General features: G+C 48.7%; 1 protein-coding gene across 5 annotated transcripts in view; it reads right to left on the bottom strand.

The window, feature by feature from the left end:
* KATNIP (katanin interacting protein) overlaps nt 1–26,134 on the bottom strand; it is a 200,379-nt gene that overhangs the window by 79,372 nt on the left and 94,873 nt on the right. For 4 of the 5 annotated variants that reach the window (XM_079944672.1, XM_079944676.1, XM_079944673.1 and 1 more), the window contains exons 7-11: nt 24,332–24,599; nt 17,666–17,797; nt 2,812–2,984; nt 1,749–1,808; nt 155–273 (exon numbers count right to left, since the gene is read on the bottom strand). In XM_079944672.1, coding sequence (XP_079800798.1) covers nt 155–273; nt 1,749–1,808; nt 2,812–2,984; nt 17,666–17,797; nt 24,332–24,599 — 752 coding nt within the window. The remainder of the gene's footprint in view (nt 1–154; nt 274–1,748; nt 1,809–2,811; nt 2,985–17,665; nt 17,798–24,331; nt 24,600–26,134) is intronic. The other variant, XM_079944674.1, reaches the window with a different exon arrangement.

Genomic DNA, 26,134 nt, shown 5'->3' with positions numbered 1-26,134 from the left:
TGGGTTGGAGGGAGGGTGAGGGGGGATGCAGTCTAAGGCAGCAGTTTTAAATGGTCTGGAATCAAAATGCAAAGAAAAACCTCAGTTAATAAGATGCTCGTGGCTGGATGGCTACGGGTTGCTGTTTTTGTTTTTAAGCTGCCTCGATCAGTACCTGCTCCCCGGAAGGCCGATCCCGTCGATGGCTTCACTGACGGCTCTGGCTCCCCCTGCTGCCCTGGACTGCTCCTGCGAGCTGGTCGCTGTGCCCGTTGCCGCGGTGATGGAGGGTGGCTGAGGGAGGATGGAAATGCTTATTAAACAGATGTCCGAGGCGACCCTCCTGGCCCAAGACGCAGCAGAGCCACGGTCAAAGGGACACACTCCGCAGGCCATCAGTCTTGCTGCGGGAAACTGGAAACAGGAATGAGGGTGAAAGCGACTACCTGGTGCTGATTAGATCTAGAATCCCCTCACATCTTTGCAAAAAAGGTGGGATCTCAGTTTCTTATGATCTGGGAGGTCCCAGGAAACGGTCTGCTTCAATGAGCCATTGAAAAATTTCTCTCATCAAAACCTTTCCCCTCCTCCAGTGAATCTCTGTTCTGTTTGCTACAAAGTAATGGGACTCCATGGAGAATGCCAGTAACATTAGACCCTTTCATTTTTAATCCTCCAAGCCTTTTCCCCTTCTTTTCCATTTATCATTTAAACTAGAAATGTGCTCTGATCTTTATCTGCAAATAATTGCAGTCATTGGAAGCTCTGTGAATCAGGGGTCAGGTCATCCAGAAATCCTGGACCGCGGGGTGGGCAAAGTGGCAAACCTGTCAGAAATATTGGCTGGCAATGGTTTAAGATGACTGGGAAGTAATAGAAAAAGTAGAAGCAATGCCAAAAGAAACCCACTATGTTGCTCTGGGGTGCTGCCCTGCCCGGCACTCTGTTTCATGAGCGTTCTCTCCAATTCCCTACTGTCCACCCCTTATCTTCCCCTGTCCTCTTCTCCTCCACGACTCTCCCACTCCTGGAACAGGCCAGGCTCGTTCCCACTTCGAAGCTTTTCCCCTGTTCCTTCCACTTGGAATGCTGTTCCTTTGTTGGCTGGTTCCTTCTTACTGGGCAGGGCTCAGCCTAAACAGGACACCTTCCAAGGGGCCTCCTTGGATCCCCCCGTGGGAGGTAGCCACCATCCTATACCCTGTCACTCTCTCACCCATTAGCACCTTGTATTGCCACCTCTCTCTGAAGTCACCTTGGTTATATACGGCTTTACTCGGATATACCCGAATCTTGTCTGAAAGCTCCCTGAGGCCAGGGGCTACTCTGGTCTGACTCGGTCACCTCTGTATTCTGAGGACACAGCATAGACCTGTGCACAATTTAACAAAGACGTTCCCAGGTGTTTTATTAATTCACGACCATATTTCCTGGGGCCATCTTTGCTGAGATTGGCCTAACTGACCTAGATAGGTGTAGATATACATTTATTTATTTAGGATACTGAGATCCTTTTCTGTGTTATCTTGTCAGGAAATGGAAACGTAACAAGGGACTGGAATCAGCAGGCCTGGGTGAAGTCTGGCTTCCACTCGTAACCTTGGGCAACGTGCTTCAGCACGGGTCTCCCCATCTGGGAGATGGGCAGAATGCTGGCGTGCTCAGGGAGCACAGTGAGGTCCTGCTGGGACCGTGTGGGGAAGGCCCTCTGGAGACTGTTGGCTGCTGTGGGAATGGGGCTCTGCTGTCCCTCTCTGGCCTTCACTGACCTCAGGGGTCTCCTCCTTCAGCAGACCGGTCCATGACTCTGCTGGTGGTCTCTCTGTGCCCTGGAAGGATGGAATCACATGATCTGAGGTCAGAATAAAGCCATCCGCTTCACATCCTTCACTGATAGAGGTACAGACTGTCTTGAGGTCATAGACACAAATGTCAGGGGCAAAGGGCCGAGCACCAGGAAAACAGACAACAGATGCTACTTGGTGGTCACCCCAAAGAGCAGCCCGCCAACAGGGCCTGGGGAGCAACTAGCGGTGTGGACGGGGCCCTAGGCTTTCAGGCAGGCAGACCTCATCCACGTCCACAGATATGCCATGAGAAAGCCACCCGGATTCCCTGGGTGCTATCAGCCATCTCTATAAAACAGTGTGATGAAACCAGCCCTGCCTGTTGCAGGGCTACTGTGAACATCAAGCTAAGGTAAAAGATTTCAACAGGTGAGTCAGGGAACATGCTTCTGAGAAAGGATGTAGACATTGAGGGATGTCCAAGGCCTCCAGCTCCCCAGAGACCCCCGCTCCACCCCACCATCCATCCTCCTGTTTGCTGCTCAAAGCCGAAGGCTGCGGGCACCAACTCAAACACCTGTAGGGCCAGAGGGGTTTCCTGAGAAGGTGAAGCAGGCCAGGAGCAGGACGTTAAGGAGTGGTGAGGACTGCGGAGGCTGGAAGGGCTCATGCTCTGGGGAAGGGGGTCTTTCCAGAGAAGCCAGAGCTGGTTGTTTGCGCCATCCTGTCTCTGACACACCAATGCTCAACTGTAGTTGAAGGTATTCAGGGTTTGTAAGGAAATCAGCAAGAATTGGAGGCATATTAGCGTCCAACTTAGGCCTAGGAAACAAAAGATGGAAAGGAGGTGGAGGAAATGGGGACTTCGACAGGTCAGTAAGCAGCTGTGCATCAGACAGGGGATGCGCTGATTGGTCTAAGGTCAGGGATGCCTCCACTGCTCTCTCTCCTCACCATGTGCTCTTGGCCAGCACCGCTCAGACACTGCCTGGTCCCTGAGTAGCCCAAGTCCTTCTCCATCCTTTCCCTCTGCCTGGGAACGCACCTGTGGTGGGCTGGCAGGGCGCTCAGCCTTTCTGCTGAGGATCGCCCTCTGCAGGGCTTCGTTCTCCACCTGGATGGCTCTGAGCACAGCTGAGGCGTCCTCCTCTCGGTCCTCAGCCTTGCACACGAGTTTTCGCATTGCAGATAGGGGTCTCTCTCGGTGGCTTCCAGGTCCTGGGGGCAGAAAACAGGGGGTGAGCCTTTAGATTGCATTCTTGGAGGGCAGCTCCCAAATCGATTAGACTCAAATTGAGGAACGTTCTATAAAAACAACTGGCCCATACTCTCCAAAAATGTCAAGGTCAAAAAAGACAAAGACAGCCTGGAGAGCTGCTCTAGATGAAAGCAGACGGGGCAGACATGGCAGCTGAATGCAATGGCGATCCCGAGGCTGGATCCTGGGTCGGCGAACATCCCTGTAAAGAACATTATTGTAGCAAGTGGAGAAATCGAGTAGAGTCTGTGACTTGGATAACAGTATTGTATTAATGCTAACTATCCTGAATTTCATACGTAAGTGCACTGTGGCAACGTAAAATGAATGCCCTCGTTCTTAGGAGATACATACTGCAGTGTTCAGGGTAAAGTGGGATGCTGTCTACAATTTAATCTCAAATGATTTAAAAATACACTCACGCAGAGCAAATATAAAGTAACTGCGGCAAAATGTTAACAACTGGTGAACCTGGGGGAACGGGAGTGTCATTTGTACTATGCTTGCAACTTGCCTTTACGTCTAAAATTGAAATAAAAAGTTAAAAAGTTAGCCCTCTAACAAAGTGCCTATAAGGACTAATACCTGACATTGTGAAGAAGGATGGGTATTTGGGAATATTTTTGCTTTGTTTCATATTTCAAACATTGCTATGTTTCATAAGGATGGGTAGTAAGAGTTACGAAGAAATTACTCCTCAACTGAAGAAAAAAAGTATTGCAAAGCTGTAGTCGGTTCTGGAAGTTCTAATGAGTGGAACACTGATTTTATAATATGCAAAAATATTTGCAATGTATGAAAAAGTACCCAGCAAGACTGGTTGGAAAAAAATACATTATGGTACGTTTACCCAATGGAATACTACGCATCTGTAAAAAGAAAGGCATTCTAAAATATCTATAGGTAAATATGGTGACCTGAATGTGCTTCATAATCACCTGGGGTGTGGGTGTGGGTGCAGATGAAATTGGCCATCAATGGACCATTGCCAAGGTCGGGTAATGAACATGGGGGGTTATGATAACATCCTCTCAATTACTTATGTTTGGATTCTTTCTCTGTTAAAAAAAAAAAAATCTCCATTTAAAAATAGAACCGCTCAAAATGTTTCCATTGGGATGTTTAAAGAGGCTTTAACCTACTGAATTTCAACCCCTCGGCAAATATTGAGTGCCACTCTGCCAGGCTCTGTTCTTAGCACTGGGGACACTGCAGTGACCATAGAGATCAAGACCCTTGCCCTTGTAGAGAGAGGCAATAGGCAGAGAAACAAGAAATGCTCTAGGGTGTTCCATGTCAGAAAATGATACGGAAAAACAAGAAAAGCAGAGCAGGGTAACAGAGATGGGGTGAGCAGGGTGGCAGGGTTGGCCTCACGGAGCGCTGGGGAAGTGTGTTCCAGGAACCAGTGTGAAGTGAGAGGCCTGAGAAGGGGTGGGGAGGGCCAAGGCAGGGCCTTGGAGGACACTGTAAGGCCATTACTCCGAGAGAAATGGGGAGCCACTGAAGGCTTGAAAGCAGGGGACCTGATTTGACTTAGGTGCTGAGTGGAGAACAGAATGAAGGGAGGTGAGGGGGAAAGCAAAGAGGCCAGTTAGGGCTCCTGCAGCTGCCCAGTGGAGGGGGGACACAGAGTGTGGTCAGTTTCTGCGTGTATGTTGCCGACAGAGCCAACAGGATTTCCTGACAGAGTAGATGTGGCTGGTGCAGAAAGAGAGTCAAGAATGATGCCAAGGTTCTGGCCTGAGGAAACAGATGATGGGGTTGCTTTCAGTTGAGCTGCGGAGGGCTGTCAGAGGAGCAGGTTTGGAAGCGAAGAGCAGGGGCAGCTTGGAGCCCAGAGATGTGATTTTGGCATCAGGGTGGAGCTGTCGAGTTGGCCTGTACACACACACGAGTGTGGAGTTTGGGAGGGTGGTCTGGGCTGGAGATGTGAATTCAACCTAGGCAACTTGGTTGCATCATTTAACAATAGTATCAAAGACTGACATTAACGCTGGCCTATAACTAACTAACTGGGAATTGAGAGCTATGACTTCTCTGGGGAGATATAGATATAGATATAGATAGCCTGGTACAAAGGCTTGTTAAAAACCAGCAACCTGGGCTTACCTGGTAGCACAGTGGTTGAGAGTCTGCCTGCCAATGCAGGGGACACGGGTTCGAGCCCTGGTCTGGGAAGATCCCACATGCCACGGAGCAACTAAGCCCGTGCGCCACAACTACCGAGCCTGCGCTCTAGTGCCCATGAGCCACAACTACTGAGCCCATGTGCCACAACTACTGAGCCCACGCGCCTAGAGCCCATGCTCCGCAACAAGAGAAGCCACTGCAATGAGAAGCCCGCACACCACAACGAAGAGCAGCCCCCGCTCGCCACAACTAGAGAAAGCCTGCGCACAGCAAGGAAGACCCAACACAGCCAATAAATAAATAATAAATAAAAATTGAAAACAAACAAACAAACAAAAAAAACCCAGCAACCTTCCATCCTCATGATCTCAGTAAACAGGCACCGCTGATTATTAGAGATTTAGTTGGAGCCCTTTATCCTCCTGCTATGTTATAATTTGCATCTGAATGAGGCTTCAAGTAGCAACACCAAGAATGGCTTTGGCAGGAGAGGGACTATAGCCAGGTACTGGGCTGATGGAAAAGCTAAGCTAAAATGAGGGGACACCAATTTCTTCCAGGCACGCAGGAGAGGGGCTTTGGATGTGAATGCCCAGGGACCGGGCAGGCACTCTGAGTGAGTGAGACTGAACTCGGGGTGGGTGTAGGGGAGATGGGAGGCAGCTGAGCCACTGCCCAGCTCCAGCCAATGCCTGCCAGACAGAGCTGTGCTTCTGGTGTTGCCAGGTTTTTCTCCAAGAAAAGTTAGAATCTGATGTTTATGTGAAATCCCCCTGAATTTATTTGTTCATAAAGTATTGCAGTTTTTAGGAAAGTGAAAGCCAACAGAACCCAAGGGCTGGTCTAATACAGGCCACGGCAAGTCCCAGCTGCTCCTCCAGGAAAGTCAAAGGAAGCCCTGCATGCCTTCGGATGGCTGGCTGGCCTGGGTGATAATGGCAGTGGGTCGTCCTCTGACTTTGATGGACTCTTGCTGTGGCTCCAGTACTGCTCCTGGGGACACAGAGTAAGGCACTGCTGGCAATGTGACCTGGGGATTCTGTTCTCCCCAGTCAAGGCTGCTTTAACTCTGTTTTCCTTTCTTATCAGCTACTCGACCTGCTCTGCAACTCGAGGGATGAGAAGGTGAGAGCTGGGAGGAGCTGATGGAGGTGGGGATTCTCAGTGCTATGGAAACACTGTGGGTCCAAGGGGTGTGGTGAGGCCACTGGGGTCTTCCTCACGCAGGTCCCTGACGCAGCTGGGAGGACAGGAAAAGAGAGTGAAAGAAAAGAAGTGGCCTTGAGTCTGTCTGGAGCTGGAACTGAGGAATCCTGAAGCACCAACACACCCTCATCCCAGGGGGAGCTGAAGCAGAACTGGGTTCCCCGCAAGGCACAGGCATTAATGACACAGGCTCTCAACTGTCACTACACTGTGGGATAAGATGCTGCTCTGGGTGCCGGGGTACAGACGTGGGTGGGAAAGGCATGTCCCTGTCCCCACAGACCTCACAGTCACGGGGCACAGACAGACACGGGTCAGGCACACAGGACACGCCAGCAGCAGGTGATGAGTGCTGGGGAAAAAATCAAGTGGGATAAAAGCTAGAGATGACAGGAGGGGGAAGGACACTATTTCAGACACTCGGTCAGGGAGGGTGACATCTGAGCAGAGACCTGAAGGCGGTGAATACCCATATGGGGAGGCTGTTCCAGGCCAAGGGAGCAGCAGGTGTCAAGGCCCTGTGGTGGGTGGAGCTTGGCACAGGGAGGAATGGCGGGGGGGCTGGCCTCGGGGAGCGAAGGGAAGCCTGGAGGGCAGCGGGGGGTGGACAGGTCTCATGGGACCCTGAGGCCACGTAAGCCCCAGAGGCCTCCTGCTACTCCAGGAGGCCACGCCCACCTTGTTTGCTGCTACGCCCTGGCTCCGGCATTAGGATCGTTGTCAAATGAATGGATGGAAAACGATTTCAATTCCGAACCTTGTCAATCTCAGTATTTGTGAATATCATTAAAACATATCATTTCCTCCTCCATCTGCAGTAAAGCAGAGCTGAGAAATTTAAGGCCCCTTCAGATCCTACAAAAGATCCTATAAATAAGGGCCAAGGATCTTGTGTACAGCTAAACAAACGCGCCAGCACTCTGACACTGGGGGTGCGAACCCCAGCATCAGTGCGAGGCTCGGGCAACATCAGGATAAGCAGAACCTGAGATTCGTAAGCTCCTGCTGCATTTCCTGCCTAGAGCACTTATAAAGTCAGTCGAAGGAGAGCCCCTGCGTGGTAACCCTTGCCTATCTATTGCCACTATGTGGGCAAGAGCCCCGTCTGCTTGTGCCTCAGTGGCCTGGGGCTATGGTGGAGCATCGCGCCCAACATAACTATCTGTTCTTGGCCATTACAACCCTACGATCACCTCTTCTTGGAAAAGGATAATCAGGAAGGCATTTTCTTGCAGCGGGGTTCAGCTTTGTCTGCACAAACCCTTCTGCCCTGAGCGCCTTTCATCTGGGAGGGAATGCTCCTGCAACAACACGATCGTTGGGTTCTGCCTGTGCCCTTTGAGTCATATTAGGCTAAGAAGATGCTTTTAAAAATTAAATCAGGCTTTCTCTGAGTGAAGGTCAAGGCCACAGCTCCACCACCAGAGCTCTCCCCACCCATGGCTTCCCAGAAACGCGTGTCCACAGTGCCCGTGTCCTCCTGAATCACATCCCCGCTGCCCAGCTGTGTAGACTGTGCGTTTCCTCATTGCACACGAGGTCACTGCCTTTTGATTCCATTGGAAGTTCTCCTTGCTCGCTTGGGTGAGCCGTTTCCGCACTGGCCTGAGCACCACGTGAGGGTGGATTTATTCTCATCACAGATCTGGAGAACGGTGGATTTATTCACACAATAAATCGTTGCCACCAGCAAAAGCCAAATGGCACATTTTAATTTATCCCAAGCTGCTCTTTTCTGGTTGAAAACCACTCCTCTACTGTTAACTTCACTTTCTCTTTGCTTCACTAGAACTTGGCTTTCATCTCTCTTGCAGGGAAACAAAAGAGTGTATCAATTCAGGAGATTTACCATGAATGCAGCGCATGTCACAAAGAAGACGTGAGGACATGGGGGCTGTCCGGTCAGCTCACCAGCCAGGTGGCTTCTTCCCACTCGCCAGCTATGACTCGACAAGCTCAAAGTCAGAGTCTCAGCAAAATGACCCCTTCCCACATGCAAGGGACCTTTGACATCACCTGGGAATCCACTGAAAAGGCAAACATCTGAGAATCACAAGGGTCAAACGTAGAGCTCGTAGGCCGGCAGCCCAAAGGCTGAAGCCAGCCTGCAGATTGCGTTGTGTGACTTTTTTTAAAAACTGGAAACAGATGCTAAGTTAAAAAAAAAAAAAAGAATAGGAAATCCACCTGAAAATCGGGATTCCTGGCATCTCTTGAAAAGTCCTATGATCTGACGTGGCAATCGTGAGCTGGGGGGCAGCTCCTGCTGCAGGCGTGGCATCAGTGATGGTCACGTGCCTGTAAGCCCGGAAACTGCACGATTTGTGCCGTGAAAGGTCCAGGGAAACAGCTGGCTTAGCCCTGTTTTGTCCTGAGCGGCACATACTCCCTCTAAAATCCACCCAGGAGGGGGAAGGGGGCTGCCCGCTGGGACAATAGCTTACGTCTGAGTATTCCAGAGCCTCTGTGCATTTTAAGTTGGCCAGCCTCAGCAGGCTACACGCTCCCCACAGCGTAGGAGACCGCGACAAATGGCCACAAATGCCTCCCACCTGCATTCCACCTGCAACGTGCCATATCGCCCTGTGGCGCTGCAGCATCTCCCATCAAAAGGTGGGTGGAATCTGTTTCTCTAGCTGGGCATGGCCTGGTGACTTCCTCTGGCCAACAGGTCCTTAGCAGTCACGACCAAGCGGAGCCTAACTTAAGAAAGGACTTACATGCTGGGGTGTGTCCTCTCGGGCTGCCTGGAGACCACCAGGCGCTGGGTAATGAGACCACGTGGAGCAGAGACGAGGTGTCCCAGCTGAGGTCCTTGGGCCAGCGGGACTGCCAGACGCTGTGAGGGTGGCCGTGCGAGACCAGCCAGCCAGGCACCCACTATGGAACCGGCCGGCCCCCCTGCAGCAATAATAAAAGCACTGTTGCTCGCAGCCACTGCAGTGTGGAGGGGACAGTTAGGCGGCAAGAGATAGTTGATACCCCTGGCTTGTCCAGGTCTGTGCTCTTCTCATCTCTGAAGCTTATTTGGGGGCCTCTCCACAGGCAGATGCTGTCTGTAACCCTTAATACTCATTCTTCCGCTGCTGTCTCTTCGTGAGCCCAGGAATGCACGTGATTTTTAATGATTTTTCAAGGAAGGCAGTCAGCCCCCATCTCCCCATCCCTGACTAAATGACTTTACTCTTTCCTCGCATATTACAGTCCTTTGCTCTGCACCCGGCCCCTGAAGAATTTGTAGCAAAGTGTCCTGTGTGGTTAATTTTTGTAAGAAATGAGCAGCAGTTGCTTTCATCCTCCCAGCAGCAGTGACCTTCACGGCATCCATGTTTCCCTTCAGGGAACCACCTCTTCTCCATCTTCTCAGTCTACATGCTTTGGATGGATCTGGATCTGCCCCCACTCCTGGCCCTTCCTGGGCCCTTGAGAGAACAGGTGCCTCTCCCTGACTACAGAGACTGGAGATCGGTTCAGGGTAGAGCCGGTTCTTGGACTCTGCTGGAACTATTTGGAGAGGAGCAGTCCCTTTCCCCGGGGGTTGCTAAGTCAGTAAATGCGAGCCTGGAGCCACCAGGGACCATCTCCAGACCACGCCTGAGACTACGGATGTGGTTCTCAAAGTGTGGTCCCTGGAGCAGTAACATCAGTATCACCTAGGAACTTGTTAGGAATTAAAATACTTAGACTCCACCCTAGATGCACTGAATTAAAAATTGGGCAGGGTCCAACAATCTGGTTTTAATTTGCTTGGCCAATAATTCTGATGCATGTTCAAGTTTGAGACCCACTGGACTCAAAAAGTAGAGCTAAGTGATGAAGAAACAGTTCCTGGTGATAGCATCATCTGAGTACCTGGATCTCACCATACCTGAGGGCAGATCTATAGTCCTGGACTTTTCAGGTCTCTGAGCGATACATTTTCCTTTGTTGCTTCAGCCAGTTTGCATTTCTGACACTTGCTGTTAATAATGAACACTGACATATGTTATGAGACTCTGGACTTTGGCAGAATGGTCTTCCTGCTGCAGGTTTTCTTGACAGAAATGCTAACTGCGCTAACCGCAGGGCTGTTAGGGTCTTCTAATTCACTCACGCTGAGGGCTGTTACTTTATTTCTGTGGTTGGCAGCTTGTCTGGGTAAAGTGGTTCCGATATATAACTTCCCTAGAGCACTGACGACTTGGACAGTAAACTTTCTGCAGTAAAGACTGATCTTCTTTCACCTTCAACAAGACAACAGGTCTCTGGAAGTTTCCTGGAAGGCTTATTGATAGAGACCAAAGTAACCCAGGGCATGAGGCCCTTTCATTAGAACAAGGGACAGTTATAGTGATAGAGAGGAATTAAGCTCTCGTGGAGTTGCACCATATGTACATTTAATTGACATAAATTCAATTTTATGACCTTGGCCAAAGATAAAGGAGCAAGGAGAGAAATAACTCTTTTAAGAGAGCAGGCAATAGGTTACACTTATGGTAATGGCAGGTTATCTAATCCAGACCAACCTGTCCCTGGAGCACAACTAGAAAACCTGGACCAAATAGTAGTATAAAACTCTGTTTATAAAAAGAAATCTGTTTGAAGGCATGGAGAGTGAACAGGGCTGTGAAGGGTTACAGGCAGGAGAACAGAAACCTAGAGAGGTGACCCCAGCACCTGGGAAGTGTTTCCCCTCAAGGTGCTGCTGATTCTAAGAGCTGTTGCAAGGCTGAGAAACTGAAGAGAGCTGGTGACAGACTCAGGGCTACAGTCCGAGAGTCAGGGTGACCTAGAAAGAGCCAGGCGTGAAGGGCACAAAAAGGTTAACAATGTAGGCAAATCTAAATTACTATTGACTATTTTAATAATAATAATGATGTCTGGTGAGGTTTAATATCTAGAGAGAATTAAAATGCATGACAATAATAGCATTTAATTTTGGATGGGAGTAAATGGAGTTACACAGTTGAAAGGTCTCCACTGAATGAGAAGCAGTAAACTTGCTAATTTAAAGTAGACTCTAATAAGTCAAGAATACATGCTGCAATCTCTGGTAATGACTAAAGAATAGTAAAAGAACGTATAACTAACAAGCTAATAGAGAAGAAAAAAGAGGGATAATGTAAAGTAATCAGTTCAGAATAGGGCAAGAAAGGAGAGAAAAAGGAACATAAAACAGGCAGAACAAATAAAAAGCAAACAATAAAATGGCAGATTTAAACTTAAATATACCTGCAATTACATTAAACGTAAATGGACTAAATGTGCCCATTAAAACACATCGATTGTTAGAGGATAAAAATAAAAACCAATTACATGGGGTTTACAAGAGACAAACCCCAATGTAAGGATGCAGAATGTTTGAAATGAAAGGATGAAAAAGGATACGCTACATAAACACTAAGCAAAAGAAAGCCGGTCAACTTTAAGACAAAAGCATTATTAGAGTGAAAAAGAGACAACACATGGTGATAAAAGGTTCAGTTCACCAGGAAGATATAAAAAGGCTGATTTTGTATGCCCCCCAGAAAGACGTCCCCCCCACAAACAGAAAGTAAAGCATCTAAGCAGTCCAGATTTTGCCTGGACAAGTGAGAGCTGGTTTGAGTCTTCTGTCCTTTCAGCAAGTCTCAGGGTCCTGTGCCTCTGGAGGAAGGAATATCTCAGTGACCTCAGCATAATGCCAGTGCTTAGAGTCACATTTTCCCTACAACCAGACCCTAAACAAGGCCAACTGCTTCATCTGGGGCTTGAGCAAGAAGCTGTGATTGTCCCCACCCTGGAGGAGCAATGACTCTTGGGCTTCAGGAGAGGTGACGTGGCTGTATGGGGTTTTCTAGAAGGAGCCATACGCTGCACTTGATCATCGGTCTGAGGGATTTTCAAGGGTAGCTTTAACCACCTGCACTTTTTTTTGACCTTTAGAACCTCATCCCCGTGGGACATGTGGCTCCAATGTCATCCCGTTTCAGTATGAGGGTGGTAACAATGCCTTGGTTTTCAACTTTCCTTTTTTTCAAATTTGGCCTATGTAGGAGCCATGTATACCTAACAGATAAAGGCTGACCTCCAAACCTGTTCAAAATGAGGATTCCGCCACCTCAAACAGTGTCCTCTTTGAGGGAGTCAATGGGACAAACTGAGAACCAAGTGCCAGGGACAGCTGGTAATCTGATTTTTACCAGATGGACCCAGTGACATGTGCTGTTTATGTGAATGCATTGCTTCCTTGCCATGGTGGTCAGGAAACTCAAAGTCATGAGTGTGACCCCCTGAGGCATTCATCTGTTCACCCCTTGGCGTCAACTTATTGTTCCTACTCTTGTTTTCCCTTTACCTTCATTTCCTTACATATTTGTTAGTCTTCTTGCACTACAAAATTTGTTAGAACATGTCAGAACTTCTTGGAGAAAGGCAGATTATAAATAATTAATGAAGCTCGACTTCTCAAAAAACTGTACATGAAGGTGTGTGTTACAGTTGACTTGTTGAAGTCTTAACCTCCTAGTACCTGTGAATGTGACCTTATTTGGAAATAGGGTCTTTGCTGATGATCGAGTTAAGATGAGGTCATTAGGGTGGGTCTCAATCCAATATGACTGGTACCCTTATAAAAAGGGGAAACTTGGACCCAGTGTATACAGGAAAGCACCAGGTGAAGGTTGGAGTTATGTTGCCACAAGGCAAGGAAATACCAGAAGCTAGGAGAGAAGCCTGGTGCAGATTCACCCCTAGTGCCTTCAGAAGGAACATGGCCCTGCTGACACCTTGATCTTGGACTTCCCAGCCTCCAGAAATGTGACACAATAACTTTCTATTGTTTAAGCCAATCAGATTGTGGTACTTTGTTACAGCAGCCCTGGGAAATGAATACAGTATTTGAAATGATTTTAGCTGATACATGGTTTAACTTTAAAAATGTTAACTATATATTTATATTAATGAACATTAGAAAAAACAGAACAAGTGACTCCAACCTGTGGATTTTAGGCACGTCATTGCTTAGAACTAGACTGATGTGGGTATGTCGCAAGCAAATAGCAGTTTAGTTGACACACGAGGGGCCATGCAGTGGAGTGATTTAGAACAGATACTCTGCAGCCAGGTTTTAAACACTGGCTTTACACTTACTGGCTGTGTGACCTTGGACAGATTCCTCAACCTCTCTGTGCCTTGGTTTCCTCTGTATAATAGTGTTGATAATAGCAGTACCCACTGCACGGGGTTGTTTGGGTGATTAAATGCAAGATTAACACGTGTGGTACAAAACACAGCCTGGGAGCTGGTTCAGTGCTTTGTAAGTGCTGGTTCTTCATTTTATTACCCAGAAACGTAAATATTTAGTGATCATGGCCAGCACATGAAGGAGGGAGATCCCAGTGAGCCCAGTAGGACGGCTGGGAAGGGTGCTTGACTGCCACTGTGCTGCTCCCACTCTACCAGGGGCTCTGGAAGTTTCCTGCACAGTGGCACTCTACCCTTGGTTTCATTTCTTTTAACACCTTGTCTTTTTTTTTTTTTTTTTTGCGGTACGTGGGCCTCTCACTGTTGTGGCCTCTCCCATTGCGGAGCACAGGCTCTGGACACGCAGGCTCAGGGGCCATGGCTCACGGGCCCAGCCGCTCCGCGGCACGTGGGATCTTCCCAGACCGGGGCACAAACCCGCATCCCCTGCATCAGCAGGCAGACTCTCAACCACTGCACCACCAGGGAAGCCCTTAACAACTCGTCTTGGAGGAATTTTCTAAAAAGGCATTTTTAAATTTTTCACATAGAGTGAACACCAGCAGTAGACTGGAGTCCTGTCAACTCGAGCAGTGGTCAGTGGAGCCAGTCCAGGTGTAGAAGAAACAATGGCTCAGGGCTTGCCCTCCACACTCTCCACCAGCTGACCCTGAGCAAGCACTTGCTCTGAGCCAGGTGCTCCTCTAAGCAAGCTATCCATCCAGTCCTTTAATCCTTATACTGACCCTCAGAGGACAGTCTTACTCTTATCCCTGTTTGGCAGATGGGAGAGTGAGGCCCAGAGAGGTTAAGTAACCTGCCCAAGGTCACAGAGCTGGTAGGTGGACGGGAAGGATTTGTACCAGGTGGTCAGGCTGCAGAGTCTGCCGGGCCTATTTTCTGCCAGGGTTTCTGGGCTGGTGGGCTGTCAGCCCAGAGCTGCTGGTGGGCTGTCTCACCACCCTAAGAGCCTTTCTGAGAATGTAGGGCATAAAGGAGAAGCTGTGGCAAGAGGTGGGGAGAGGCAGACTGCTGACATACTTTAATTACTGGGGTCTGGCTGTGCCCAAAGATCACACCACCTTTGAAAGTTCATTTACATGGGTTGATGTAGATGCTTTTCCTTCAATCCACTCTTTTTATCACTTGCTATCTAAAAATGCTTTGCCTTGTGTTAGTACGGTCTTTTCCCCCCATTGGTTTGCGGCTTGATAAGGGTTAATCAGGGAATGCTTGGGTGCCACGTTAGCCGGACCTCCACCTGCAGCTCTGCCTCAGGGCTCCACCGGCACCCGGAGCCTCCTGAGCCAGGGCACTGGAGGGTCAACACCACCAGGCGCAGCCCACAACCCCGGACCGAAGGGAGGGTCCCTCATCCACCCCGGGGTGGGAGCAGGCTTCTGCTCAGCACCGTCCCCTGAGCTCCCCAGCCAGGTGGAGCTCCACTTGCCCAGTGAACTTGCTTGGTGATGAAGCCAGTTTGGGCTCCTCCCCTTTCCTGTCCCCTTCCAGGGACCACCTCCCAACTCGATTACTTGTTCTGGAGACCTCATCTCAGAGTCTGGTTCCGGGGAATCCAAACAAGACAATATTTACATAGCAGGGAACAAACGCCCAGTCAGTGGAAGGATTGTTATCACTTCCTCCGCCTCCTTCCATCTGCCCTGAGCTGCTGGGAAAAGAGCTTCAAGCCTCAGGCCTCATGCACGGAGTGCACTGGTCCAGATCTGGGAACCGTGACTGTTTGAGTAGGGGTTGCTTCCTGCCACCAAGTCCCTTGGCCCGTCCCTGCAGGAAACAGTCCCTCCAGCTCCTCAGTAAACGTGGATGGAATGTCTTGGCCACAGAGGTCACTTGTCTAACAAGGCTGGCTGCCTGGGGCTGTGCCTGGGTGCCCTAGGCACCCCACAGCTGCAAATTCTTAGGACACCAGGATGCCTTGAGCTCTCTGAGCTTCTTTGGATCACAGAAATCAGAAGCAAGTTGCCCTCACAGAGTCACTCCAGCCACTAGTTTGGATCCACAGCCTCAGACTGAGATGTTTCATCTGCAGCCTCCAGTGTGTGCAGTCTGCTGGTTAAGGACACAGCAGTGGAGTCACTCCACCAGGGTTTGAGGCCTACATCTGCTGATTTCCAGCTGTGTGAATCACCTGCTCTGTGCCTCAGTTCCTCATCTGAGAAATGGACACAGTCGGAGAACCCACCTCAAAGCCTGGTGATAAGGATTATAATTTACCTACACATATAAATTACATATATAATTTACTTATACAGTAAGTGCCCTACATACGAATGAGTTCTGTTCCGAGAGTGGGTTCGTAAGTCCAATTTATTCATAAGTCCAACAGAGTTTGCCTAGATACCCAACTAACACAGTCAGCTATATAGTGCTGTACCGTAATAGGTTTATAATACTTTTCACACAAATAATACATAAAACACAAACACAAAAAATAAAGAAAACATTTTTAGGGGACTTCCCTGGCAGTCCAGTGGTTAAGACTCTGTGCTCCCAATGCAGGGGTTGTGGGTTCGATCGCTGGTTGGGGAATTAAGATCCCACACGCCGTGCACAGTGTGGCCAAAAAAACAAACAAACAAAAACAACAACCAAACATTTAAAATCTTACAGTACAGTACCTTGAAAAGTACAGTAGTGCACTACAACAGCTGGCATACGGGGGCTGGCATCGAGTGAACAGGCAAGAACAGTTACTGACTGGAGGAGGGAGAGGAGGTGGGAGACGGTAGAGCTGAAGGATCGTCAGCAATAAGAGACGGAGGGCGAGCTGCAATTTCACTGAAGCCTGACGTTGATGGAATGCATGTTCACATCTTTGAAAGTTTGCAACTTGAAGGTTCGTATGTAGGGGACTTACTGCATATAGGTGAGTAAATTTCATATAGAATTTATATATATAAAAGTAAACTATATAATGTATATAAGTAAATGATAAGTAAACACATAGTAAATTGTAATAAATAAAAGCTTACAATGGTGGCTGGCTCATGGTAAGTACTCAATCAATGGACCCCCTCATTTCATTAGAAGGGCGGCACACGGACCTTTCACCATAAACTTCTTTGTACCTTTAGAATGTAGTATCATCTGCATGTATTGTTACCCATATAAAGTAAGCAAATTCATTTAAAAGTAAAAATAAAACAAATTTTCAATTATAACCACATCTTGGTTTTAGACCCAGAAAGTAACTGTGACAGTTAATTTTAGGTGTCCACTTGACTAGGCCATGGGGAGCCCAGCTATTTGGTCAAACACTATTCTGGATGTTTCTGAGAGGGTGTTTGGGGGTGAGATTAACATTTTAATTGACAGAAGAAAACAGACTGCCCTCCATAGTGGGGGTGGGCCTCATCCAATCGGTGGAAGGCCTGAATAAAACAAAAACGCTGATCCTCCCACGAACAAGAGAGACTCCTCCAGCAGACTGCCTCCAGATTCCATCTGCAACACTGGCCCTTCCTGCCTGACGGCCTTCGCACTGGAACATGACTTTTCCTGGGTCTCCAGCCTGCTGACCCATCGTACAGATTGGACTTGGCAGCCTCCTTTATTGCATGAGCCAATTCCTTACAACAAATTGCTCTCTGGGGGAGGGAAGGACTGGGAGTACGGGGTTAGCAGATGAAAAGCATTACATACGGAATGGATGGACAACAAGGTCCTACTGTATAGCACAGGATATTCAATATCCTGGGGTAAACCATAATGGAAAAGAATATATAAAAGAATGTATATATGTGTATAACTGAGTCATTTTGCTGTCATTTTGCTGTGCAGCAGAAATTAACACAACATTATAAATCAACTATACTTCAATTAAAAAAATGAAAAAAAAAATTTCTCCACCCCCCCCCTCTCTCTCTCTCTCTCTCTCTCTATATATATATGTATGTATATATATATCTGCATATGTACATACACACACATCCTATTGGTTCTGTTTCTCTGGAGACATTGACCAGTAATACATTTGCTAAAGGTCAGCTCAGGCCTCGGGGAGGAGGTCCATCACGGCACCCCACTCACCCGAAGCCCAGTCCCAACTGCTCGGGGGTGCACACAGAACTCTTACTTGAGCTTGCCCTCTCCTGGTCTGAGAACGCGGTCAGGGGCTGGGGGCTCCGGTTTGGCTCGGGTTTGCTGGGAATGAAGACCTCAGCGTTGTCCTTCCGCTTAGCAGACAAATTCCTTTCCTTTTTATTACCTGTAAAAACACAATAGTTTATATGGCAAACACTGAGTGCAGGCAGAGTTGGGAAATTCTGCTCCAGCATCTGTTTATTTGTGCGTTCACTTATTCATTCAACAAATATTGATGGAATCCCAGCTCTGTGCCAGGCACCATGCTAGTTTCGGATTTGCTGCAGACAACAAAACAAGTTTGCTGAGAGCCGTTATGTGCCAAGCACCACATTTTGGTAAATAAGTGAATTCTTCTAGGACACACACAGGTTTTCAAGTTTTAACATTTCTGAATAGGGACAAGTCTTATAAACAATGGGGTACTGGGTTTAATTGGCAGCAAGATACATAAAATAATGATGTAACCAAGGATATGCAAGAGCAGGAAAAGTATAGTAGGACATGTTTGCTGCCCTCGAGGCACATTCTCGCCAAGGAAAAGGATGGTTGAATGGATAAGAGAGCAGGGCTGGCACAGAAGAAGGGATCCAGTACCAGGGTCACAGAGGAGCATGCAGCCTGGAGGACGGGACTGGCAGGTATGCAGCCGACACTGAAGAGAACACTTACAGATGACCAGGGTGTCTCCAGGGCACAGAACAGGGGGGCATTCAGACACAGGGAACAGTGTGTGTGAAGGCTTGAGAGCTGACATGCGTGTGGCAGGTGAGTGGCTAGGGTCTGGGCTGGCGAGAGGAGCCAGACAGTGAAGGGCCCACGGGCCATGATTTATAGTCAGTGTTTCCCAAAGTGGGGTGCCTGGACCACTGGTGAAACAGGTGATGACTGGGACTTCCCTGATGGCTCAGTGGATAAGAATCCACCTGCCAAAGCAGGGCACATGGGTTTGATCCCTGGTCCGGGAAGATCCCACATGCCGCGAAACAACTAAGCCCGTGCGCCACAAGTACTGAGCCTGCGCTCTAGAGCCCGCAAGCCACAACTACTGAGCACATGTGCCACAACTACTGAAGGCTGTGTGCCTAGAGCCCGTGCTTTGTAACAAGAGAAGCCACCACAGCGAGAAGCCCGTGCACTGCAACGAAGAGTAGCTCCCGCTCGCCGCAACTCGAGAAAGCCGGCGCGCCGCAATGAAGACCCAACGCTGCCAAAAATAAAAAACATTTAAAAAAAGAAAGCAATTATCTATCTTAATGTGTATGGGAAAAAAATAAGCAACCAGTGTATCAAACCTTGATTTCATGTATATTATTGTGTGGAACAATCCTAGAATTACGGAAGAAAAGAAAGGAGTGAGGAAGGAAGGGGTGAGGGGGTGGAGAGAAAAGGAAAGAAGGAAAGAAGAAAGATGACTGGTTTAAATAACAGCTAAAAAATAGTATGAGTGGTCTGTGAATCTGGCAAAAAAAAAAAAAAATTGTGAAGAAGGTTTGCAAATGGCACAAGTCAGGGTAAAGTGGCTCCAGGCAGGAAAGCAGCTCAGGGGGCAGCGGGGCAGGCGGCTAAATGGAATAAAGAGAAAAAGCAGGGAGAAGAGTTAGGTCCCTGGACTTGGGAACCTCCAGCCTGGGAAGGCAGAAAACCTGGGAAGTGTCTGCTCAAATTCAAAGGAAATCCTGGGGCCTGTGGTGGCCCAAAGGAGGGAAGCCCCAGAATCAAGGGCGCTATGGGATTCTTGGGAGGTCAGGGTAGATGTTGGGGACGAGTGTGGGGTCTGTCCGACTTGCACTAACCTCTCTGCTATCCCCGCTTGACTTTGCAAAGGACACGTGTTTCTCTACACTTTCTCAGGTGGCTGCTCCCTGGTTGGCCTGATATCCAGGGCCCAAGGGCAGACCTGTGTGTGAGCGAGAAGCCACCATGTCCAGTGGGACAAGACAAAGAATGGAGAGGGGCCAATGCCCAAACGGAGATTGGCTGTCTAGGTGCTGAAAATATGCTGATGATGGTAAGAACGACAGCCAGCATGTATTCAGTTCAGCCTCCTGAGTGCCCAGGCACCGGGACAGGTCCTTGGCACACACTGTCTCATGTGTTTCCCCAGCCATCCTAGTGGGTGGAGGGTAGGTAGAATAATGGACCTCAAAAATGGCCACATCCTAATTTCCAGAAGCTGTGACTGTGTTAGGCTACAAGGCAAAGGGGAACTGACTGTGCTCATCAGCTGACCTTAAACTAGGGACGTTATTTTGGATTATTCTGCTGGACCCAATGTAATCACAAGGGTTCTTAAAAGTGGAAGAGGGACAGAGTTTCAGTTTGGGATGATGAAAAACTTCTGGTGATAGATAGTGGTGATGGTTACACAACAATGTGAGTGTACTTCGTGACACCGAATTGTGCTCTTAAAAAGGGTGAAGACGGTAAATTCTATGTTATGTATATTTTGCCACAATAAAACACATGTGCGTGAGCAGCACACAGGTGGAAAAGTGCTGCAGAAGAGGAAGATCAAAGGGAGACGTCACTGTAGAAGAAAAGCACAGAGAGATGCAACGTTGCCAGCTTGGAAGGCGGCCAGGAGCCAAGGTATGTGACAGCCTCTAGGAGCTGGAAAAGGCAAGGAAACACATTTTCCCCTAGAGCTTCCAGAAGGAACATAGCCTTGCTGACACTGTGATTTTAGCTCAGTGAGACTCATGTCAAACTTCTGACCCACAGAACTATAAGATAAAAAGTTGGTATTGTTTTAAGCCAACAAGTTTGGGCTAAGTTGTTATAGCAGCAGCAGAAAACTAATACATACTATTGCAGAGTAAGGCTCTGAGGTTCAAGTCGTTTGTCCAACAACACAGAGCTAGGAAGTGAGGGAATCAGGATTTGACCAGGCCTGCCTGGCTCAGAGCCCTGCCCTTAACCACTTCATTCCCTGTCTCCTGGCTCCCTCCTCTCCTTAAGACTGCCCTCCCGCAACGCTGGTGGAGGTCTGCCTTGGCCATCAAAAGTCTATACAAGGATATTTCTCAGGGCACCAAAGGACCCAGACTCTTGGTGCAATCCTAAACCATCAGGTCTTCATGGAAAGTGGCCTGGGTTCACTCATTTTGTACCACCCTCCCCCCACCCCTGGCCCCGACTCACTCGGCTGCAGCCATACTGGCCCTTTCTCTGTACTTGGGTACACCAAGCTCCTTCCCTCTCCAAGCCTTTTGTGCTTTCTGATCCCTGGACCTGGATTGCTGTTTCCATGACTGCTTTCTCTTCCTCATTCCTGTCCCAGCTTAAACATCACCTCCTCTGAGAAGGCTTTTCTGACCATTCCAGCTACTAGCATCCTTCTCTGACCCCCATCGCCCAACCAGTGTCCTGTTTTATAATCTTCACAACTTTCAAGACCATCAGGGTACCATTCTCTCCTCCTCCCTGAATTCCTAACCCATGACCCAGCCCTCCCCTTTCCAGTTAATAGAAAAATAACTTCTGCCTTTCTCTGTGCCGCTCATCCACTGCCCCTTGCTCACAAGGAGGACAAATGGGATGGGAGAGAGTGGGGGCAGGAAGCCATCGGGGCTCAGCCAGGCCTTCCTTCTTCCCTCTTCTGTGGGCTGGGGTGGGGCGGGGGGTGCCGTCAGGTCACATGGCCCCCTTCTACCATGCGGATGCCATCAGCGGTCCAGCTCTGCCAACATCTGGGGTCAGGGGTCAGTCTACGGCAGAGGGGCAGTACTTTCAGTTGGAGAGGTAATCATTTGCTCACCTTCCATCCATGATCATTTCTCATTTGTTTCACAATTTAGAAGGGAAAGCAGAGTGGGGTGGGGTTACTTACTGGCTCCTCAAAGCCTAATTATCACTTTGTAACTTCATCTGGTTTATTTATTTAGCCTAAAGATTAAGAGTGCAGGCTCTGGGCTCAGACTGCTGCAGATTCAATTCCACTCTGCCCTTTCCTAGCTGTGTGACCTTGGGCAAGTTATTTGACCTCTCTGTGCTTCAGTTTCCCCTCTGTAAAACAAGTACAATGACAGGACTTCCCTTGGGGTTGAGATTTAATGTGCGGGTGAGGATTTAATGAGGGACATAAGTAAAGCCCTTGGAATAGCTCTTGGCTCACATTAATAACAACTCAGCAAGTGTTGGCGATTATTATTTATGTAGTTATGTGCTTATTGTCTGTTTTCCCTGCTAGGATTAAATGACGTGGAATGAGTGGGCCCATCTTGTCCCAGCGCAGTGCCTGGGGCATGATGCGTGCCCAGTGCATGAATGAACAGCCCAGAACCAAGCACATCTTTTCAGGTTACTGCTGACTGTTCTTGAGTAAACACTCAGGACCATCTCAGAACTCCAATCCCATGCTGGGGTCTCGGGAGACCTTGTAACAGGCCCCTCAGCCTCCTTCTTGCTCCCCTTGGTGGGAGCCTGTCTCCTGCTGGGGCTGAGAAGACAGCCGGGGGCTGCAGATGAAAGGGGCGGCTGAGAGCGGCGGTAGGGGGTGTTCGTGCCGCCTTCGTGTACTGCAGACTGGGCACCCGCCGCCTTCAGCAGACATCACCAGGGTCAACTCGGGGCCTGCCAAGCAATCTAATTGTTAAAAAATGTAAAATGGCAAGAAAGTGAAGTTCTCTCCTTTAGCTTTATGCCCAGTATCACTATTAAACTGCCTGGGGTCCAGTTGCTCCCCTTCTGTGGTCTGGTCCTCCACACCCGGAAGTGACTGTCATACCCACTCCCACCTCCATCCCCGCCACACCCCCGTTTCCAGGGCAGGGGCCCAGTCAACCCCCTCACAGCACTTCCCTTCCCCTTGGAGGAAACACAATCCACAGCAACGACGCAGCCCCAGTGGTTCTCATTCAAATGGGTCTGTTCATTGCTGTGACCACCAGATGCTTTAGCAGGTGGGCATAGCCCTTCGTTTATTTTAAAGATTTCCCGAATGGCTTGAATGTGGCAGGTGAAGGCTGCAAGCTGGGGATGCAACAGAGGGGAAGAGCTGGCCTGTGCCCTGGCAGAGCTCACAGGCCTGAGGGAGAGAAAGGCAACTGCCGGCATTGAGACTAGTGTCATGATGATGCTACAGGAGCAGAGCAGGCACCGACCTAGCTGGCCAGGCTGGGAATGCCAAGAAGGCTTCCTGGAGGAAGCAGCCTCTGAGCTGAGTCTCGAGGAAAAAGCAGGGAGCCAGGTTTCATGGGTCAGAGTGGAGAGGAAAGGAAATGTGGTGATCTAGGTGGAGGGAACAGCCCAGCAAGGAGGTGAGAGCATGTCGGAGGGACAAATGTTCTCTTCGCTGGAGACATCAACCGTGGGGTGTAGATTTTCCAGAGCTGCCTATTATTATGTCCCCCCAAGACTCATAGGTTCAAGTCCTAACCCCCAGTACCTCAGAATGTGGCTGTATTTGGAGATAGGGTCACTAGAGAGGTAGTTACGGTAAAATGAGGCCTTCAGGGTGTGTGCTAAGCCAACATGACCGGTGTCCTTATAAGAAGAGGAGATTAGGACACAGGGACACACAGAGGGAACACCATGTGAGGACACAGGGAGAAGGTAGCCACCTGCAAGCCAAGGACAGAGGCCTCAGAAGACACCAAGCTTGCCGAAGCCCTGATCTTGGATTTCTAGCCTCCAGAACTGTGAAAAAAATTACATTTCCATGGCTGTTGATGCCACCCCTGGTCTGTGTACTTCGTTACGGCAGCCTGGGCAGACGAATATACTCACTGCCCGATTTCAAACACTCCCTCATTTCTCCTTCCTTAGGTTCACTCATGCTTCCCCATTGGTTGGTCTTGGTATTTGGTTCAGGAAATACGGCACCTCCGGCTTTGGGGAGAATGCCCTAACCGTAACCCTCCTTGCCACCCACCCATTGTTCTGTTGACTCTACCTTCTAGGGTGATTTCTGAAAAACCTTCTCCAGTGGACAACTGCTGTTGGTGCCCAGCTGCTTTCCTTCTCCTTCAGATTCACCTTAATTTTCCTTTGGAAACTACTATCTCTGTCCATGTGGTTTGGGTGGCGATAACCACACCCCCAGTCCTGTTGGCCGGACCTGGCAATCAGAGCCACAGTGACTAGTTCAGAGATGTGACCCCACGTGGGTTCAAGAGCCAAGTCTGGGACTTTTGCTGGAGCTTTTAGGAAGAGAAATACATTTTCTGATGGAGTTGCAAAGCCAGTGTCTCAATTCTGTGTCTATATGTGGAAAGCCCACTTTAGAATGGTGCCAAGACAAAAGAAGGAAGAGAGAAGAGGGAGAAAAGGAAGAAGGGAAGGGGAGGGGAGGGGAATGGAAATGAGTCCTACTGCAGCCCTGGACTCCTTAGTTATCCAAGTCAATAAACAGTCCCTTTTGCTCAAGTCAGTTTCACTAGCCAGTTGCCGCACAGATGCTGGTAAACTTCCTACAATGCACAGGACAGCCCCCTACAACTATCTGCCAGACATTTACCATCTGGAATTTCAGGGTCGTCTGTAAGCTTCTGGGAGCCTTCACCTCTTGCAATCAGCAGAGACCTGAGTGATATATACCCTGGCCTGTGAGATGGTCTACCCAAAGCTGAATTCAAAGTACCACTGGAAATTTAAGTCCTATTATTAGATCCAGAGACATCAAAGGCAAAGATATGCCATATAAGACAGAGCTTACTTTTGGAAGCTGGGTTAAATTCCAGCACTACGAGGGTATCTGGGCCCTGGGGAGGGTGTCCTTCTGTCTCCTGGTCCTCGGAAACATTCTTCTGCACGGAGTCCCCACTGGGAAGAGGGGAGTCATCTCTAGGACGACCCACCAGCACCTGGTCCTCAGGCTCCGGCTCAGAGAGTACATCTTCTTCGATAGAGTCATACTCATCACTGGAACCATCCTCTTCTTTCCTTTGTAAGTTGACACTAAGTTCCAGGCTTTTTCTTAGCTCCTGCCAAAAGTCAAGAAGAGAAGTGAAAAATAAAATATGTTCCTTTGAGGAAAAACTCTTTTGAAAATAGATCATTAGAATCAAAGAACTATTCCCATGAAGCTAACGTTTACCAAAACCATCTCAACCCACGTGTTATCCTCACTTCGAGGATGAGAAAACAAAGGGTCAGGGACAAATAAGAAACTCTCCTCTGGATGGAGCAGAGTTTGGTTTTATAGTATTAATTGTGGTTTTCTGTAGCTGTTTGCAAATTTTTTCATATGTCTTCTGCCTCTAAGAGATTGTAGATTTACAATCTTAAGACCAAGCATTAAGCTATACTTACAGTGATCAAAAAATTTATCACTGAAGCCAGGATACTTTGAATTTATTTATTTATTTATTTTTGGCTGCATTGGGTCTTCGTCTTTGCGCGCAGGCTTTTCTCTAAGTCATGGAAGGCGGAGAGTGGGGGCTACTCTTTGCTGCGATGTGCGGGCTTCTCATTGCGGTGGCTTCTCTTGTTGCGGAGCGTGGGCTCTAGGCACGCGGGCTCCAGTAGTTGTGGCTCACGGGCTCAGCAGTTGTGGCTCACGGGCTCTAGAGCACAGGCTCAGTAGTTGTGGTGCACGGGCTTAGCTGCTCCACGCCATGTGGGTGGGGATCTTCCTGGACCAGGGCTCGAACCCGTGTCCCCTGCATTGGCAGGAGGATTCTTAACCACTGCACCACCAGGGAAGTCCCCAGGATACTTTGGAAGGGGAATAAAGGCACTGCTACATTTATACTGGGACGAAAGTGTACACTGGACTGTCTGGGGAAACCAGTATGTTTGGTTAGCCTCGCTATGCTATCCCTGTAGCCCTCGTAGTAACTAACATAGTTGTGAGAGCGTGAGAAGCAATCAGGTTTACGGTTGACCATAAACTTAATGGTTGTGTGGTAGGCTGAACAATGATTCCCCAAAGATGTCCAAGTCCTTATTCCTGGACCCACTGAATTAATGAGGGCTCATGGACAAGTGAGAAGCACCACACAGAAAACTTTGATCATCTTAGAGAAATCACCCTAAAAAGCCCAATGATAGAAATACGGACATCAAAGGTGCTGCTGGTGAGGGCTCAGGAAATAAGGACCACGTTATTGGGAACTAGAGGACAGAAAATCCTGTTATGTGGCAGCAGAATCTTAGCCAAACTGTGTCCTATAGTTATATGGTAAGAGGAGCTTGTAAAGGATGAACTTGGATATTTAGCTCAAGAGAGTTCCAAGCAAAGTGTTAAAGATACAGTCTGGTTTCTTCTTGCTGCTTAGAGTAAAATGCTAGAGGAAAGGGACAGGCTGAGAGAACTGTTAAGTAAAAAGAACTGGGAGTTGATGATTTGGGAAGCTCTCAGCCTACTGCAAAAGATGCTAAAAAAAAGCATGAAAAAGCCAGGGAAGGGTGCTCTGGAGAAAAAAACGAAGGGTGTGGCTGCACAACCTTTTGCCAAAACCTCAGAAGGATCCACAGTTTAGAGCAGCGGTCCCCAACCCCCAGTCCATGGACCAGT

The sequence above is a fragment of the Stenella coeruleoalba genome (genome assembly GCF_951394435.1).
Source record: "Stenella coeruleoalba genome assembly, chromosome: 15".
Taxonomy (NCBI): domain Eukaryota; kingdom Metazoa; phylum Chordata; class Mammalia; order Artiodactyla; family Delphinidae; genus Stenella; species Stenella coeruleoalba.
Note: the sequence above shows the minus strand (reverse complement) of the source record. Positions and strands in the feature narration are given on the sequence as shown.